Source organism: Thunnus albacares, chromosome 7, assembly GCF_914725855.1.
Source record: "Thunnus albacares chromosome 7, fThuAlb1.1, whole genome shotgun sequence".
Taxonomy (NCBI): domain Eukaryota; kingdom Metazoa; phylum Chordata; class Actinopteri; order Scombriformes; family Scombridae; genus Thunnus; species Thunnus albacares.
In genome coordinates this window covers 2,321,921-2,340,869 of record NC_058112.1, presented here as the reverse complement: position 1 = coordinate 2,340,869, position 18,949 = coordinate 2,321,921, and the positions used below count along the sequence as shown (strand labels likewise).

Below are 18,949 nucleotides of genomic sequence, written 5' to 3'. Positions count from 1 at the left end.
AACATAATATGACAGATACACATGAAGTCAAACAAAATCATCATATTTGTATATGGTGTCATTTCTTTATACAGCATATTTTTAAGGCAAGGGTTAAACAATGAATCAGTTTTAAATCCAGAGTGCAATCTTCAGATCACCACAGCTGATTATTCCTACAGTATCAACAATGTCTGAACAAGCTGTATGAAGCAAAAAAAAAAGACTCTTCAACTGTTTGGCTAGATGACAATACAAGATGAAAAGCCCAGCGGCTGTCTGGTTAATGTGATCTCTGCATGCCATGGTCAAATATAGTTTCCATTAGTAAGAACCACCACTCTGTATCATCCTGATGTTTGAGATAGGGAGTGGACTGTCTTTTTGTTGTTCAAAAAGACCAGAAAAACCGCTAGCTTTAGCTGAGTGCATTGTGTCATTTTCAGACAGGTAGTTGGCTTGTTAGCAGCTGCCTAGCTAGGTATTTGTTAAGAGAAAGACTGACCAGTGGTAAACTGCCGTAAATGGTAAAAGCACATCATATTATTTTTTCAAGCTTAAAATTGTGAAGCTGAGCCTCCAGGATTCAGGGCTTTGATCCTGTCAGTCTGTGACGCTAAAGGAAGCTAAAGCTAAAGTAGCATCAGGGGTCGTAGGTCAGATATCAAAACTTTTATATTGTCAGACTTACTGTATTGTACGCTTTTGTGACTGTTATTGAGAAAAATAATGCCACTTTGGAATGTCATGATTATATTTGAAATATATTGAGTAGGGTCAAATATACTTGTTACAATATTTTTCTTGAAAAAAACCAACAAAAAAAAAAAATAAAAGATTTAATTAGAAAGTGACTTTTCTCTGGCTGGCCTGTTAGGAAAGTAGCTGCATTTATCTCTTTCATGTAGAAAAAAAAAAAAAGATTATAATAATTATGATTAAAATTGTAATATTGGTCAGAAAAATGGCAGTTATATATTGTCTAATTCAATGTTTCTGAGGACGTGTATTACTTTGGGTTTGGACAGTGTTTCTGTTTTACCTCCGTCTCAAGCTGTGCCAGCCTCCATGAATCTTCACAATGAAGCTTTCTGGATTCCTCTGTTCTGTTTATGAAATCCTCCCATAATCACCACAATGTGCCTCCCCCGCCCTCTCTCTCTCTCTCTCTCACTCTGTTGCCAGCATGTACAGTAGATTCTGTCTAGTCTGCAATGGTCCAAAATGAAAAAATCAGTTTTCACAATTTAACTAACAAAGCCAAGTTCAACAGAAAGCTGCTCAGCAGAAGTCATTGTCACATTTTGGATTGTTTTTTTTTTTTTAAATCAAGGACCATTTTAAAAACCTTTTGAGAAAAGTGTTTAAACTTAAAAGTGTTTTAAACAATTGCATCTGTAAGTTATTATGTCCAAATATCAAACCTATAAAATAAACGATAGCACATATGGCTGTTGTAAAGAGGATAATGGAAATTTGGTTGTTTCCTTGATTCAAAATATTGCTCCAAGTGTCAGGAGGTGGACCTTGAAAACACCAGCAGAGGGAGGTCTAAAAAACAGTCACCACATGATGACACTGTGAACTTGGGCAGAAACATAATTGCAAAGGACTGTTCACTGTGATGTACTGGCCATCTGCAGGGAGTTCTCAGTAAGTTGATGTTCATAGCCAACCAATAGCTGTCTGGAAGGTAGGAGATCAATCTTTAAACTTATGGTATGCTAATGTAATAGTAATGTAAAGTATATGAAATCTCATATAAAGTTTTACAGTTACATAGCTGTATGGGTGTATGTGTCTGTTTACCTTTGCTTATAAAGTTTCCTCAATTCCTCTGTACAAGACCACAAGGGCTGCAGTCAGAGAAAGGAGGAAAGAGGAGGATGGAGTGATGATATAGGGAGGGAAAGTAATGATTTAGACCTTTTTGAAGATGAGTGGAAAGTTGAGAAAAGAAAGCAATTTAGGAACTGTACTGAACTGTTGGCGCACAAAGTGAAGAGAGGACCCTAAAGGAAGCATAGGATGGAGGGGAACAAGAAGAGCAGTATAAGTACCTGAATTACAAAATATTGTAATAATGGAACTTGTTGGCAGAAGAATTCAACAGCAGTCTGAAAAACACCACCTCTTATGGCTAACACTGAGCATTTTGCACATAAACAAAATGTGGTGGAGCTTTAAAGGTGACTTATCATGCACATTCCAGCTCTGTATTTATGGGGCTCTATTGGAATATCTTTGCATGATTTACAGTTAAAAACTCCTTTTTTATCTTATCTTGACCCTTTACGCAGCCCCTCAGTTCAGCCTCTTTCTGAAACAGGCCGTTCTAGCTCCTGTCTCTTTAAGGCCCCCCCTCCTGATGAGCCCACTCTGTTCTGATTGGTCAGCTTCTGGAAGCTTCCTCTGGCTCCAGAGGCTACATAAACAAACTACAGTAGCAGGATTTCACTTCGTTTTCTAGTTCTTTACTCCAAATGGAAACTTCTCAAATACATCTGTACATGTTGGAGTCTGAATCAGATCCAAAACATGCAAGTGGACAACGCAAACAACCCACGGAACAACCTCAGCAACAACCGCCTGTTTGTGGGCATGTGCGAACAATCTGACGTCATCACGAGGAAGAAGTAGAGGTAACTTTGCAAACGAAGCGTTCAGAGGTGGCTGAAGCCCTGACTTTTGACTTTCAGGGAACATTTTTTACATACGTTCGCCTGAAGTTTTGGAACTTTGACCATTTATAACATCTGACATCATAGCAGTATAAAAATAACAGAAAATCACAAAAGGCATATGTCCCCTTTAGGATCCAGGAGTAGAAAAAGTGAAAGAGCAACAAAATGAATGGTGGAGGACAATGTAGAGAAAGTTGAAGGGAAAACAAGCATACCTGGTCAGTCAGGGTATTAGAGATATGATGGGAATGGAAAGAATGTGGCTTCATTTCAGCGGTGTGTGTGTCTGGGGGAGTGTGTGTACAGATGACTAAGCAGAAAAACGGTTTATGTTGACTGAGTGAGTGGAGGAAAGTTTAATTTAAAACAACACGTGTGTGTGTGTGTGTGTGTGTGTGTGTGTGTGTGTGTGTGTGTGTCTGAAGGTGTTGAAGGTCCCATGAACTGATTTCTTTACATCCTTAAACCTGCATTAACTGACGTTTTGTCCACTAGTTTTCAGCAGAAACAAGCAATGAATACAACACTGACATATCATCACCTTTAAAGTTGATATGTTGAACTTGTTTGCAAACAGTTGCTTATTTCCACATCCTGCAGTTAAGGAGCAACATTATCATTTCGTGTTTCTGTCCACCTGGTGAATGTAAGTCCAATATTCACTCTCTTTTAGCTCTGCTTTTGCTCTCTATCAACTCCTGAGGGAAATATCTGGCTCTTTAGCTGCTAATGATGATAATGCTCCACTATGTTCACCAGCTAGTCTACAGTTAACTGTGACTGTTTCCCATTTGGTGCTGAGCAGGTAGTGTAGAGTTGCTTTTTAGAGTTTTTTTTTAGTGTGAATCCATGTGCTGAAACTCACTATAAAGCTCACCTTTTAACATTACACACTGTAATTTCACATATTGTTATTATAAAAATATTGATTATAGCTACTTTAATGTCGAGTATTTCCTATATGTTGGGGTGGAATATGAGACATTAATGGATTTTTTAAGTATTTGTTTGTATGTTTGATTCAGTAGGTACAGTAAATAAAGGTGGGATTGTAATATGTATGTATGTGTGTGTGTGTGTGTGTGTGTGTGTGTGTGTATATATATATATAATGTATTTTTTATTTATATTTTATAGTGGTCACCAACCTTTTTCAAAGAAACATCACTGTCCACATATAAGCCCCCGAAAAGGTGCCTGATAATAAAAACCTTCATGTGTGTCGCCAATGAAAAGCTTTTGATGTGAAATAGTAGTAGCAGCAGCATTAGGTTCTGATGGTGAAAATGAACTAATTACCTTTTGAACTGAAATGCTTTGTGATTAACTTGGAACCCCACACAGATGGACAGGTGGGGAAGCTCATTAGTGCAGGATGAGGTCACCAGTTTCCAGGAAGTAGCACATTTCGAGGAAGCTCAAGTACATATTTCATAGTCCCTTAAAGCACTCACACTGATGCTGAAGCTAAGCTTGCAGTAGATGTTCTATATCAAAATATAATATAGATTTAGTCAAATCAGGACACTGCAGTTTTACCTCATTCTTCTCTACAAAACTGCTCACATTCTGTTTCATTGAGACTGTGTTTTCAAAACCTGCTGCAAATTCTGTTTTGGATTTATTCTAACTCGGCCACTCCTGAACATTGTTTTGTTCCTTCCTGTGTAGCTTTGACTTTATTTTTGGGATTGATGTCTTACTCTGACACAAGCACAGAACTTAAGTGTTTAGTATGAAATGCTCAACTTGATTCTCAACACTTGAACAGATATCACATGAGCTTTTAGCAACTTTGAAGCTGTCAATGATGAATCACAGCCTCAATGTCTCAATCTTTAAAAGTTTTCTCTCTGTTGTTTTGTGTCAAATAAAACCTAATTACATCCTTGTGTCATGTGTGGGTGTATGTTGGTATGAGATAGGGAGAATGTGTGTTGTTCTTATTTGTGAGATGAAAAGATAACCCTTGGACATGTTTGTTAAAAAGCAGCTGCTGTCCCGCTCTTGAAAGATACTGAGCTGTTCCATACACCATGGATGTGTTTTTGTCTATAGTAATGGAATAATGTTAAGCTCCTGGAATTGGACCAAGATCCCATCCACTTAGAAGAAAATACTGCCAATAGGAAACCATGTTAGAAAATGATGTTCACTCCAGCTGTGATATGTACTGTGTGTAGGTTGTTTAGTTTTCTGGAAATTTCACTTTTTGGGAAACTTGGGGCTTCTCATAGCCTGAACCTTTAATAACCTTGTAATGCTTTAGTACCAGGTTCTGCCTTGTGTTTCTACTGTATATTACAAACTGGGACATTTCACTTACATATCATAAAAAAAGGAAAGAGTGTGACAGACTGTCATTTCTGTATGCTGTTGGGTAGGCGAGTGAAGTAAGAGGTTGGTAGACAGACAACAGTGTTTATAGATTTTCTTTAACATTTAGGCAGAATGACCATACTGCATCCTCCCGTCCTTGGAAGTTTGTACTTGCCAAGTCCAAACTAGCAAGTACTCAAGTCCAAACTTGTTGTTCTTGGAATTGAGAAAGGACCTGTGCCAAATTGGTTTCCGTCAAAGCCTGGTGCACTTCCTGGGGGCTTGGTCACGATGTGTCGCCACTCCCTATATCCGTTGTTTCAAGTTAAAAACCCTCTAGTATTTCATACACGGTCCAGCCATATACTAGGTTTTGACCTGGTCTTGTACAGTTCGTTCTGCTACATGCGCTATGATCATTTATTTTTGAGCCTGTCCTCCAAGGAAAAACAACACAATAGGTCTTAATGTCAGTCGCCCAAAAACAACATATAGTTTCGTTTGAGTGACAGATGCCATTTAGTGGCCATAGTAATCAAGGCTGGTAACAGTGATGCTGTACAGATAATGTGTGTGTATATATAAGTTGACAAATTTCCTCATGTGGACGTGGTGGGTTGGGTGGATGGTATATCCCATTGACTGACGCGTCTCCACTTCCTACCGCTATGCAAAAGTGAAGCCAAAATATCTCTTTTCTGGGAGCTGCCATCTTGCTTGTGTGACATCATTTGGAGCCACATTCTGTGCTGTAGAATCAGGTGGCAGGATAACGGCCCACAGGACACGCCCACTCAGCCATCCTGCCAGATGACGGAGGTTTGAGAGCAGCTATCGCAGCTGTCAATCATGGCGTCACACCCCCTTTTTATATTGTCAAATAACTAATTGAAAACAAACTTATCAGAAAAATGAGCACTTGGACAAACATCAGTTTGACAAGAACTACCTTAAAATGACAGAGGCCATCTTTGGGAAAAATGTATTTGATGTGTACTTTGATTTTTTTAGTTTTGCTCATGTCCCATCCACCAACATGGAGGGGGCGGGATTTATGATCTATTCTACAGCCAGCCACCAGGGGGCGATTGAGATGTTTTTGCTTCACTTTTGGGGACCGTCATGACGTCCATCTTCATACATAGCCTCTCCTCCTGATGAGCAGGTTGGCACTTTGCATGGTAGCCCTCTGCCATCAGTGTATGAATACATGTGTGAATGTTGGCATGTAGTGTAAAGCGCTTTGAGTGGTCGGAAGACTAGAAAGGCACTATATAAGAGCAGTCCATTTACCATTTAACCACAGTGTTGTCACATGATAAAACATAATTTTTTTTAACAGTGATGTGTAGCAGCTTTAGAAAGCACAGATAAATGATGTCCTGCTGATTACTGCCAATAGGGGCACCAGATTAGAATGTGTCATTCTGGAGTCACATGGTCAAACCACTTATCTGGTCATTTAATTTGGAGGACCTGTTATGTTTCAACAATCTTGTACTAGTATTTTGGCATTTTATGGCTTTAGTAGATAGCACCAGTAGAGAGATGACAGAGAATGAAGGAGAGAGGTTTGACAAAGATCCCTTGGGGACATTGTGGTTCATGGCCAGTCTTAACCTCTAAGTCATGGAGGCACCACCTTGTTTCATTATTTGATTTTCCCTGCACTGTCCTCATTTCTGCCATAGGCTGTTCCACCTTTTGTTTTTTAACTGCTCCTCCTGAATGTCCTCCTCTCCACAAACACTACTGGCCTACATATCTTGGTTCATCCAATAAGGCACTCCACACTGTTCACATGCAATGGATGTCCTTCATCCTCCATGATCCTACAGAACATCTTAGACAGGCGGTCATAATACAGGGTCCACTGTCTGTCCAACTGTCTGTTGTGGTTCCAGCCAGCCTCCTAGCTCTCCTGGATATTTGGTTGATCCTCTCTTTGTCAGTGGCACAGAAATTCCCACCCCATCCCAGAGTACAGTAATTCCAAACAAAAAAAACCCCCCAACATATCTTGACCATCACGACTCACACCACTGCTAAGCTGCGTTCAGTGTCTCCTGACCGGCACCCAAATTTAGTTCAAGGAACTTCACTCCAAAGTGGGTGAGGAGCCATTGAGACAAATGTAGAACCCTTGACAATGGATACATTTTGTCAAGTTCCTGCAGTGGAAAAGTGCTCAATGTAATCCACAAGGAATGTGTGCTTTCACAGATTTGTCCAACGCAGTTAGATGACGTTGCGTTGCATTGTAATAAAAATATATCCAGCCTCACCTTTCTTGCCGGACAACCCTGTTTTGAATCCTCTGCATACGAACCCTGACGGAGTCTGCTTGCGTCCAGATGGATATTGTCACTGTGCTTTAAATAGGACCCCTAGTGTAAAGGCTTTTCCAAGTCCCCAAGGTTCTCTCTCATAAATAATGTGAGTCATTCAATCCTCAAAACAATGAAGAGCCGTGCTTTTTGTGTGCACATTTATTCACAAATAGGGGCGATATTTTGCCATCTTTGGCACTCAAATGACCCTTGAAAATTAAGTGGTGCCTTATTAAAATAAGTAATTTATGGAATTCATGGATATTGATGCCACAGTGGGAGGATGTTGGGTGAAGAGTTAGGGGTGTGTGTGTGTGTGTGTGTGTGTGTGTGTGTGGTCAGAAACAATATGTTCAACTGAGAGGGGAGGGGCAGGAAAAACCGGTGATGTCAGCAGGGAAGAGGAGGGAGGACCGCCTTGCTTTTTCCTTTTTCCTCCCTCCCTTCTCCCTCCCCCCACTCCTCTTCTTATCAGTGTGGTGAAGAGAGAGAGAGAGGGAGAGAGAGAGAGAAAGGGGATCAGTAGGCGAGTGGACGAGGGATTAACAACTGTGACAGCGGAGATGGGGGAAGAGAAAAAGGGAAATAGGCCGGGATAGAGAAGAGACGCAAACTAGGAGGAAAACAGATACAGTTATTCCCCACTGACAGACTAATTAAGAAAAACAGATTCCAGAAGTGAGAAAGTGAGCGATCAGAAAGTGTACCAGTCCAATTGGAGCGAGGAGCGAGGACCGAGCACTGGTTTCTGGAATTGGGTGGATCCATTGCTGAGACGACCACCACAGCTATCATGTACAGTGGATATGGAGGTATGAACCAGTGTGGTGCAGCATCTCTAATCATTAACTCTGTGTTTGTCAGGATGAACTTGCAGTTGCTGGTTAACAGGTTTGTAACTTCTTGTGAGTTAATGACTAGAGAGGTCACTGCAAGCAGCTTGTATGGAGTAGCATTTGTTTATTATAGCCATATGATTTAATGGCAGTTGCTCTCTGAACACAGCGACATCCAGTCAGTCTCAGTGTCTTCCTCACACTTATTATCACTTCATGAAATTGGTCAGTGGTGTCAGGTAGGGTGTTGCTACTGATGAATAGATTCCTTGGATCGAGTCTCCAGTCTTAAAGGACCATGCCATTCTGCCACTTGAGATCTTGTATAATTAGGGTTGGGTTCTGTGTGATTTGGATCTGGTTTGTACAATACCCACATTTGTAAAACTGAATCTAATGTCTTTTCTAAATCTTTTATCTCTTCTCTACTCGAGTCCTTTGTCTTAAATATTGTAGTTTCAACATCTGTAACTTAGTCTTGTCTTTAGTAATTAACAAAACTACATAGAGATTTTGTTAGTTTTCATTTTCACTTTTGGTCAACTCTTTTTTCCACAACACTATTATATAGCGATTTAATCACAGTTTTGGTTTCATAATGTCTTATCAGCATCTTGTCTTCATTATGGAAAAAGTTTGTTGATGAATATATTTTGCTACACAGTTTTCAGTTTCTGTTTACTAAATTCCCACAGTTTGGAACCCAAACTCCACATATGATGTGTTCAAGACCGACTAAGAAAGGCCAGTTAGAAATCGTGTGTGTGTGTGTGTGTGTGTGTGTGTGTGTGTGTGTGTGTGTGTGTGTGTGTGTGTGTGTGTGTGTGTGTGTGTGTGTGTGTGTGTGTGTGTGTGTGTGTGTGTGTGTGTGTGTGTGTGGCATAATAATGTTGATCCTGATGGAATTAATGCTGTGGAATACATATTTAGCTGAAGTTTCCATGACGACGAGTACACAGTAGGAAGTGTGAAGTGCCCAAAACAGCAACAACAACAAACTCAGCAGCCTTCCTACTGAGTATGATCAAATATACTTGAAGAGGGGAAATTAGTAATAAAAGCCTGTGTGTAAAGTTCTTCCCTTATGTCCTAAGTTACCTCCAGCTAGTTCACTAGAAACTAGTGATTTACTTAATCAGGTTGCACCATTAAAACTTAAGACCTTTATTAATGTGTAAATGATTTGCGAGGAAACATCTGTCTATGAAAACAGGAAGTCACTGCAGCATCAGGAGCTGTAATATAACTAACAAATATATGAAGCCAATGATATATTTAATTGAACTGCCAATCCTTTGTCAATGTAGGTATGACTTTTGTTTATATCTGCATACATGGAGATGTATGTGTATATCAGAGTTGGTATTTACTGTATGTAATGAAGAATACAGAAACCTAACAACCTTATTTGGTCATTTAGTCTGGGCACTTAATGCTTAGTTATACTTAACTAAATCTTCATAGTTTATTTAACACTTGAGGCAGATCTAGTTAAAGTCTGTAATGATGTTGGTTAACTGAGGTTATCATTGATACATAGTTTGAGTGGATCAGCAGCATGTTGATCAAGTGTAAGGTCAGATGTATCATATTCATCATGACCTTTTTATTCTCAACTGAATGGTTCTTATATCAGCTGTTTTATCAGTTAGAAAGTATTCCACCTGCAGTTTGTAGGTTTTAAGATTCGGTAGCGACTTATTTCTACAAACTAGTTTGTGTAGTGTAGCTACTTCTGATTTATTAATGCATGAATCTGTTCAATCCTAAACAGACAGAATTGTAAAAACAACAGTTTGTGGGAGTTACATGCTGGAACTATTTCTTGGCAAACAACAGCGGGATGCAGTGAGTGTTTACAGCTTCCTGGAATAATTGTCATCATAGTGAGGTTGTACAAGCACAATGATACCAAACTTGTCAGAGAGCAAAAGCAAAAACCTTTGCTCACTGACTGTATCAGGCAACTTGTGCTATGGCCGGAGCTGCTGCACGTAGGTGCTGGGTTTGACTGCTGTTCATCAAGAAATAATTCCAGTATATTATTTCTCCTAATACCACAAGTTGTTGTTTTGACATTTCCTTTTATGTACTGATGAAACCAAACAAGATTAATTAGTGAGCTTGAGAAGTGTTGGCTGGTGTGTATTTGAACTTTGGCTGGATCCAGAGAGTGCTTCCAGTCTTTATGCTAAGCTAGGCTAATCACCTGACTCCAGCTCTGTGCTGAGCACACTGACATGAGGCTGATACTGTATCTTCTAATCTCACTCTCAAAAGAAAAGAAAAGAAAAGGAAATATACACACTTTAAATGATAAACTATTCCTTTTTGGAGTATTTTCCTACTGTCAAGGCAGCCATAGGTTTGAGATCATTTCAATGCACTATAAAAATGAACTTGTATACTTTTGCTAGAGGTAGTTTAGCGTCAAAGTAAACACAGTGTCCGCTTTTGTTAAATTATTCCATTGTAGCAACATAACTTTTAACAATAAAACTGGACATGAACCTCACTGTTATGGCCTTTTTTGCTATTCTTGTTATAAGCTGAAGTAGATTATGTGATTATGTATTAAGTCAAAAACTATCATTCCCCAGACATTCGGCCCTTCCTGGAAGTGAGCTAGAATAGCCGTACGGTAAATCTGTGGGGGTATTCCTGTGAGTCAGTATCGCCATAAACTGCACTAGACTTCTTCCTGACCCCCTGATCCCTCCAGGATGTTACTCCCTTCTGGGTTTCCTTCTCCTAAAGACAGTAATATGAGGGAGTGAGGGAAGGGCCTGGAGTTATGAAACAGAAATGTATGAATAGTATGTTGGGGCCAAACAGTGAATGAAATAGTGGTGTTGTGAGGGGAGGAAACCATTAACATGAGATAAAGCATAAATGATCCCAAGAGGAATACAAAGCACTGGCTTATTGTTTACCTTACTTAATATGCAGTTGTCAGTGGCCAGGTTTTACCAGGAATAGCCATTTATCTCATTTGTTCATCCTAACCCTTTTCCAACATAATTGTTATACTTTAACTATTTCAGTGCAAGAGTCAAATCCTTGTGTTTCTGCACATCAAAGACGTAATTACAGACAATGGAAAAAAGCATTAATTTAAGAGTTGTGATGATTCTTCCGAAATTTCACTGTCAGAAATGAGCTTTTGACCAATGAAATCCGTGTCTGTTTTAATGAACAGGTGTTCAGTCCCCATCTTATTTAGTGAATGATCTCAGTCATTCACACAAGCGCAGAGGTCCCCCATGAGAACAAAACACGGCAGATAAAGGTAAATGACAGGAACAAGTCATCTTTTCACAAAGATTAAACATTATGACCTCAAACACACCGCCAGTTGCTCAAACTCACTGTCCACTCATCACCTCACCAAGATTGAGTGAAACCAAAACTTTCTTTTTTTCTTTTGTTAAGAAGTATGAAGAGCCAGATATCATCACTGCTGTTAGAGCTCAGAGACTCCATTGTGAGTTTTGTGAGAAGAAAACAATATAGAATACAAAGAAGTGTCCCGTTTCAACTCAGACATGGTATGCATTGTTATGGTGAACAACGTCTAGCATTGGGATTTCAGTTGGGACCTGGTTTTAGAGCTGAAACAGTTGATTTATTGATGGACAGAAAATTAATCAGCAAATATTTTGATAATCAATCTTTTGAGTCAAAGGAAAAATGACTAAAATTAGCTGTTTTCAGCCTCTCCGATGTGTAGATTTGCTGTTTTTCTGTCTTTTATATGAATGTAAACTAAATATATTTGGTTTTTGGAGCGGTGGTTGGACAAAATAAGACATTTTTAGACATTACCTTGAGACTATGGTGGGCATTTTTCATTATTTTCTGGTGTTTTATAGACCAATAGATTGATCAGAAACAGATTTATCGATGGTGAAAATAATAGTTGCAGTCCTAACAGCTTTTTTTAACTGTACATAACCTGTTTTAATTTTATACCTACAAGGAGCCATTCAGTTTGTCTGCGCTTCATTGTTGTTTTAACCGGACTCATCTACTGTGAGACCTGAATTACTCAGACTTATCATCCTTAAGACTGGATCAGAAACTCTAAGACAACTTTTCATCAATTAAATTTGACCTTGTGTAATTTCAGAACAATAAGAACATAATGCCAAGAATGGCTGCCAGACACATTGGCGCATTATATGCTGAGCTAATAACTGATACACTTGTTTTGGTACTTTGTACCAAGAATTATGGGAAACGGTGACTGATTCAATGATCAGACTAAACAGTGCATGTTTTGGACCAGACAGGAGTAGTTTTACTTTCCAACAGACTGTTATTAATTATTACATCCTGCTAGACCTTGCACCCTTACTACAGCACAATCTTAAAAAACCATATTAACCAAAGTTGCCTGAGTTTAAGTGTTTTTTCAACTAACTTCACCATGAATACATGTGAGTTACAGCTGAGTGCAGATTTTACTGGTGTAGCAAAGCTGGCAGGCTGTTGATTAGCAGGTAGAGAAGGTATACCATGCACTTTGGTACAAACTTGTAGTTACTTGTTATTAATTGTTAGGGCTGCCCCAGACCAGAGATTTTCCTAGTTGACTAACAGACGTAAGTTCAAGTTAGTCGACTTGTCATCACACGTTTATGATATTAATTGAATTATTTAAAGATAGATTTTTTGGGGCATCAGAAAATGGTTTGAGTTCCAGGGCTGAGAAAGAATGTTTTAAGTAACGTTGATAACACTGTGCTAAAGTACAGAGAAATACAGAACCATAATAATGAGCCTTTAAAATATAAATTCTAGAAGCGCATGCACAAAGCGAGCCGCCAGCAGAAGCAGTAATGATTCTTAATGTGTCGGAACAACCAGCAAGGGAACTGAGTTACATTTTTCAGTCCTGTGAGTCAGTTAGTTCCATTAGCCTAAATCCTCCTATCTCTCATTTTAGGCGTTTTCCCGGCAGGAAAGTGCAGAAGCTGACAGATATTTCCAGAGGAATTGGTGCTTCTGTTATTACAGTTGACCGGGTCACTTACTGAGAAATGAAGTTACACCATTGGTCCGCTGAAAGTAGCCAAAGTTCAGATAAATGGTCGTTCATTGGTCGCCTCAGCTACGTGTCACACGTGTTGCCACTTCCTGTAGCCATTGTTTCAAATTAAAAACCCTCTAGCATTTCCTTCCATATACTAGGTTTTGACCTAATTTTGACAATGTGCAGCTCCTGAATGGGGTTTGAGGGTTTTTTGGGTTTTGGTTTTTTTCCATGTGCCTATTATTTATTTCGTAATATTTAATTAAAGTTTCTTATCTGATATATACTGTTACTGACATTTTGATCATAAAGTTTACTGTTCAAGTAAAACAGTATCCTACCTCAGCACATAACTTTGATCAAATTTGAGGAATCTGTGCCAAAAACATCTGAAAAACCTGTTTCCTGTATCAGGTTCTTTGTTATCTGTGTCAAAATTCCAGATGTGATCTGTAACAGCAAACCGTCTGAGATTAATATTTGAGATACAAGTATCTGGTGTGTAAAGGTATACACACCTGTTGTTCCTTTGTGTAGTAGCTTTGTATAGAGCAGATTTTATAGAGAAGTTCCATTGACAGGATTGAGTCTTAACTCTTATCTACCCCTATATGTCTTTATGTCTATTTAAAGTGTGCCTAAAATATCTGTAAAAAGATCTCTTTATTTGGATAATTAATACAAAAATGTCATTGTTTGGTGGCTCACTCCTACAGCTGTTGCTATCCAGTGTGTTCAGCTTGATCACACTTGATGGCTGAGACTGTAGGGAGTCGATTATTTTTCTTGACACAATGTGTTTTTCCTTTTTCCCACTGTGTGTGTGTGTGTGTGTGTTTTCCTGGATCTGCCAGCCTGTCTGGATTTGACATTCCTTACATGACAGTGATACACACACCCAGTTTTCCCAGGGGTGCATATACACACATGCACACCCACTCAATGGGCCTCGTATAAGAAGCGCTCATAAGAACAAATTTGTCCTTAAGTGGCACATAAAAGGGATTTAAGAGAAGAGTGAAGAGTCACATTCACCAATACACATATTCTACAGATACTGCAGATGTGCTCCTGGAGTTTCAGGACTGCATCAGTGACTCTTGGGTGTGTGGGAAATATGACGGCTTGGAGCATCAGATGGTGCTGGCTGAGTCTTTTTGATTTGTTCTTCTAAGAAAAATGAAATCTCAAATTTTATTCTTCTTATTCTACTTAACAGAGGTACATAAAGGCAGCAGACACAATATGAAGAAACTGATATGAGACAAGGGTCAAATAAACCAGATCCTTCTTAAAAAGATGAATGTTTTAAGTCTTACAATTACTGACACTGCTGTTAGGGATGCAACTTATGATTATTTTCAATATCAATTAATCTTCGGATTATTTTTTCGATTAATTGTTTTGGATTATGATGACAATGAAAAGCAGCAAATTCTCAATTCTGAGAACCTGAAACCATCAAATATTTGGCATTGTTGTTAAAAAAATGACTTAAATGATTCATCGCTAATCAAAATAATTGCTGATTAATTTTCTGTTGATCAACTAATTGATTAATTGACTAATTATTGTAGCTCTATTTATAAATTGGTCTTTGTCTGCTGTTTTCTGACAGCAGGACATGAAGCTCTGCAGTGTAAAGTTCTTCATTGTTCTCTTTGGTAACATTTATGTGTCATACAGATATCTGCATATGAATTAGGGCTGTGCGATATGACCAAAATCTCATATCCTGATATAGGTCATTTCATATCTAGATAACAATACATATCACGATATAGCACATTTTCTGTAATTTCATTCAAATGTTGTACCCAGAGGCTAAATCGTTGTCAGACAGATAGCCTCTCAACTCTCATGAGATTTCAGAGCGAGACTTTTCCTTGAGTGAGACTTGTTTAGACACAATAACAAACAGACCGGATCAAGCAAAAGGTTTTATTTCTCTGTATGGTCCTTTTCATAATATTGTCAGACACTTATATTAACAATCTGAGCCTGTCAGTGACAAAAACAAGCACTTTTAGTGGATGTACATTGACGGGGCGCTGTTGCCCTGTCGGATTACATTGCAGCCCATTTCGCGCCTGCCAGCGCTCATTCAATACTGGACCAATTTCAAAAATAGTTGTCCCTATTAGTCATGAAAAGACAGGAAAAAGGATCCAGGTTGAAAAATACCTAAGTTTCCCTTTGAGGAGAACTGGATACGGCATTCAAAGATGGTGCCCATTCATTCCATTGAAGGCTTTTTGGGAGAAAAAACTTCTTAGAAAGTTAAGATTTAAAAGTAAGGATTTCTCCTCTGGAGACAATGAAAATCCACAGCAGATAGACTGACTGACTAAATAAACATCCTTAGGCCCCCTCCCCAACCATGCCGATGAGACAAAAATGGTGTAAAGGAGAGATGGAGTTGATGGCATGCTATGTTTGGGTGTTTTATGTGTGTTTGGGTCTCAGGCAGCATTTTTCCAGAACGGTCTGGGAGAGAGAGGCCAGAGAGAATCAGACAATAGGCGTGGTGTCACACGCTGGCTCACCACAGAGGCGTATGGAGGGCTGAGTGTGTGGCACGGAGCCACAGTCCCAGTGTTTCTATGAGAGCATCAATAGCAGAAGAGATGGTGTGACTGGAATCTGTTGTTATCATTGGGCAGGACTGGAACACTGTCTAGATCAGGTAGGGAACACAAAACACTGCAACCATATCTGATAACTGACCTCCACTGACAGCGCTTCATCGGTGACCTGTCTGACGGACATTTTCAGTTTGACGGGTTTAACTTGTGGATGAGCTGGGTGAAGAGTGAACGGATGGACCGTTAAACTAACTGGGATGCTGACTGATTAGCTCATGACAGTCTGATAATAAGGCTGGAGATTACGGTACACACTGTAGGAGACGGGACAGCGGGGTGTGACAGAGGGAGTAATGTGCCGACTACCACTAGCCTGTCTGAACTGGGACTCTGACAGAGACACGGAGCCCCGGCAAGGTTGGTGCTTGTTTTATTTGGGCGTAGGGCTGTAAAGTCCACAGTGCGATGTGTACCTCGGTTTTGGGGTTAAGATTCAGTACAATATGGAAGACGAAAGATGACAATTTTGTCATGTATTTTGAAAACTGTCAACATTAAATGGTGTCTCATAACTCTTGCTGTAAAGTTACGGTGCTCAAATATACAAAATCAGATTGTCCATTAAGTGATTAAAATCATAAACGGTTTATAACAATTTCAATTTACAAATATATAATGGACTTAAATCACAATTGAAACTAACCAGAGTGTAATTCTATGGTTCACAGGCCTTATCAAAATAAAGAAAGTGCTGCACCAATCCAAACAATATGTGCTAAGCAGTTTGGGACAGATGTAGTGTTACACTCATTATTAAGGTTAGATATTTACACAGGGACATTGCAATATTTAGAACCATGTTTTTAATCAGACATACCACTATAATTGAAGTATTATATTAGTATAATTATAGTATTTTATAATATGTCATCCTGATCCCTGCAGTATTCATGTGATGTCTATCATGTGTGGACTCAGAGAAGGTGTGCAACTTTTAATGCAAATCGAATCAATCATACACCCATAGTACAGATTTCATTCATCTGTCTATCATCCAAATCTCTTTTGTTTTCCCTTTTTTTCCCCCCGGTTTAATTTAGTATTTTTGTACAATAGTTTCCTCCCATTAGGTGAAGCAACAGATCCGTGTGCATGAAAGTCCTGCCAAAACTAAACAAAACATTGCCAAGAACCAGATTAGCAAGTAAATCAGCCTCACAGACCTGCTAAGTATGTGGTTTGAATTTAGTGCATGTTTTTGTGACTTTGGTAGCTCAGAAGTGCTGACACAGTCAGTGTGGAAGTGGCTGAAGCTGTAGTTCTTTTATTGGCCACTGTGTGCTGCTTCAAATAAATGACTAACTGCACAAACATATTAATATAAGTTAAGTGTTTCATAGAGATTTCTTATTGAGCAGAAACCGACTGAAACCACAGGCTCCCCTTATCATACAGGCTTTCTCATAGAGATGGTGGACTGCTGTGACAACATAACATGATGATTTATCAGGAAATTAAAGAGGAAGGTGCCCGATTGTGATGGACCCAGTTTGACCCAGCTTTTCCACTTGCTGTTTGTCCTCTCTGCACCTCTGGCAGGCTCAGCTTCTACCTCTGTAATGCGTTTTCTTCCTTTATCTCGCTCCCCTTCAGCTCCTCTGTCTGTGTGAGTGCTTTAACTAGGTTAAGTCAACAAATGGTTGACCACAGAGTCCCTCAGCGCGCGCGCACACACACACACACACACACACACACACACACACACACACACACACACACACAGATTCTTAATGATTTTCAAGGTTGGAAGTAAGTAACCCTGTCACAATTTTTGTATATTTTAAGCATTTTCAGTTCAAATAAAACTAATTGTACCTGTCATCCTGAGTACATTAAACCTTTTTTTTTTTTTTTTTACTGTTTTACTTTACTGGATGATGTGAAAGATCATGTTATCTCTATTACAGTTGAATATCACAGTTAAGTTCACCCATCACTGGTGATTGAAGCCCAGCAGAAATGACCTTTCTCTGCAGCCCTCAGGACTATCTCCCTTTGTTAAATTTCCTGTCAGGAGAGGCAGTTGCATCTGACTTCCTGTAGGGTTGTGACATTTCCTGTGCTGTGGGAGGGGGTGCTTGGCAGTCATCTTGCAAAGGCCTTTCAGCTGTTTGAAGAAACAGGATGCAGGACACTGGATAGGCCGATAGGAAAACACTAGTTTAGCTGACAGAAATTAACCGCTGACTTAAGCCGCAATAACAAAACCCTGCTGTAGGCAACAGACTTCAAATGCTGGTGACGGTTTCGTTTACAGACAAGAAACAATTAAGGTTAAAGTATCAATGATTTAAACACGTTGTTGCTTTAGGCAACATAAAAGGGGGTGATAGAATGTATTCTGATTTTAGCCATTATGGTTTTCAGAGGTAGTCATAGCAGCTCCATAATATGGTGATTTGTATAGTTAAGAAGAGCTGGGTTTCTCTTCAGAGGAAAGTGATTAATGCACCGCTGCACATTTGGGTTCAAACTTGTTCAGATCTATAAATTACTATACATTGGGAGTTAGAATCAGAGGTTAAAGGACAGGTTCACCATTTTTCAAGTGTGTCTTAAAACAACAGTCAGATGTCCATATGAACAGTGAAAGAGGTTTTCCTCACTGTAATCATTCCTCCTGTTCATACTGGATATTAAAAGATCACCTTCAAATGTGCTTTCAATGTAAGTGATGAAGGTCAAAATCCACAGTCATGTATTGCAAAAATGTATTTAAAAGTTGATGTGAAACTTATATGAGTCTTCATCAGTCTGAGTTAGTCATATGAAGTGGATATCTGACACATTTAGTCTTTTTAGCATCAAATTCCCTCTTTGTGTTTCCTCAGACAGTGTTTCCCTGTTGAGCTGCGGTGGAAGTATAGTAACAAAAAGACTTTGGCACTAAAAAGACTGTATTGTGAAAGATATTTACTTGATTTGACTCATTTGGATGCTGAAGCTTCATATTAGCTTCAGATAAACTTTTAAATACATTTTTGCACAACAGGAGGAGGACTGTGGATTTTGTCCCCCATCACTGACATTGTAAGTGAATTATGAAAGGATCTTCTAATGGTCAGTATGAACAACGTTACAATGTTCATTTGGACATTGACAGACTTGTGAACAGAAAAAT

At 39.1% G+C, this 18,949-nt stretch overlaps 1 protein-coding gene across 2 annotated transcripts in view; it reads left to right on the top strand.

Moving 5' to 3' along the window:
• Positions 1-18,949, top strand: part of ripor1 (RHO family interacting cell polarization regulator 1) — a 67,621-nt gene that overhangs the window by 14,215 nt on the left and 34,457 nt on the right. Inside the window, exon 1 of one of the 2 annotated variants that reach the window (XM_044357578.1) lies at positions 7,807-8,124. The exons of the other annotated variant lie outside the window; for it this stretch is intronic. Within the exon in view, the coding sequence (XP_044213513.1) occupies positions 8,106-8,124 (19 nt within the window). The 5' untranslated portion in view covers positions 7,807-8,105. Of the gene's footprint in view, positions 1-7,806; positions 8,125-18,949 lie in introns of those variants that run through there. 2 annotated transcript variants of the gene reach the window in all.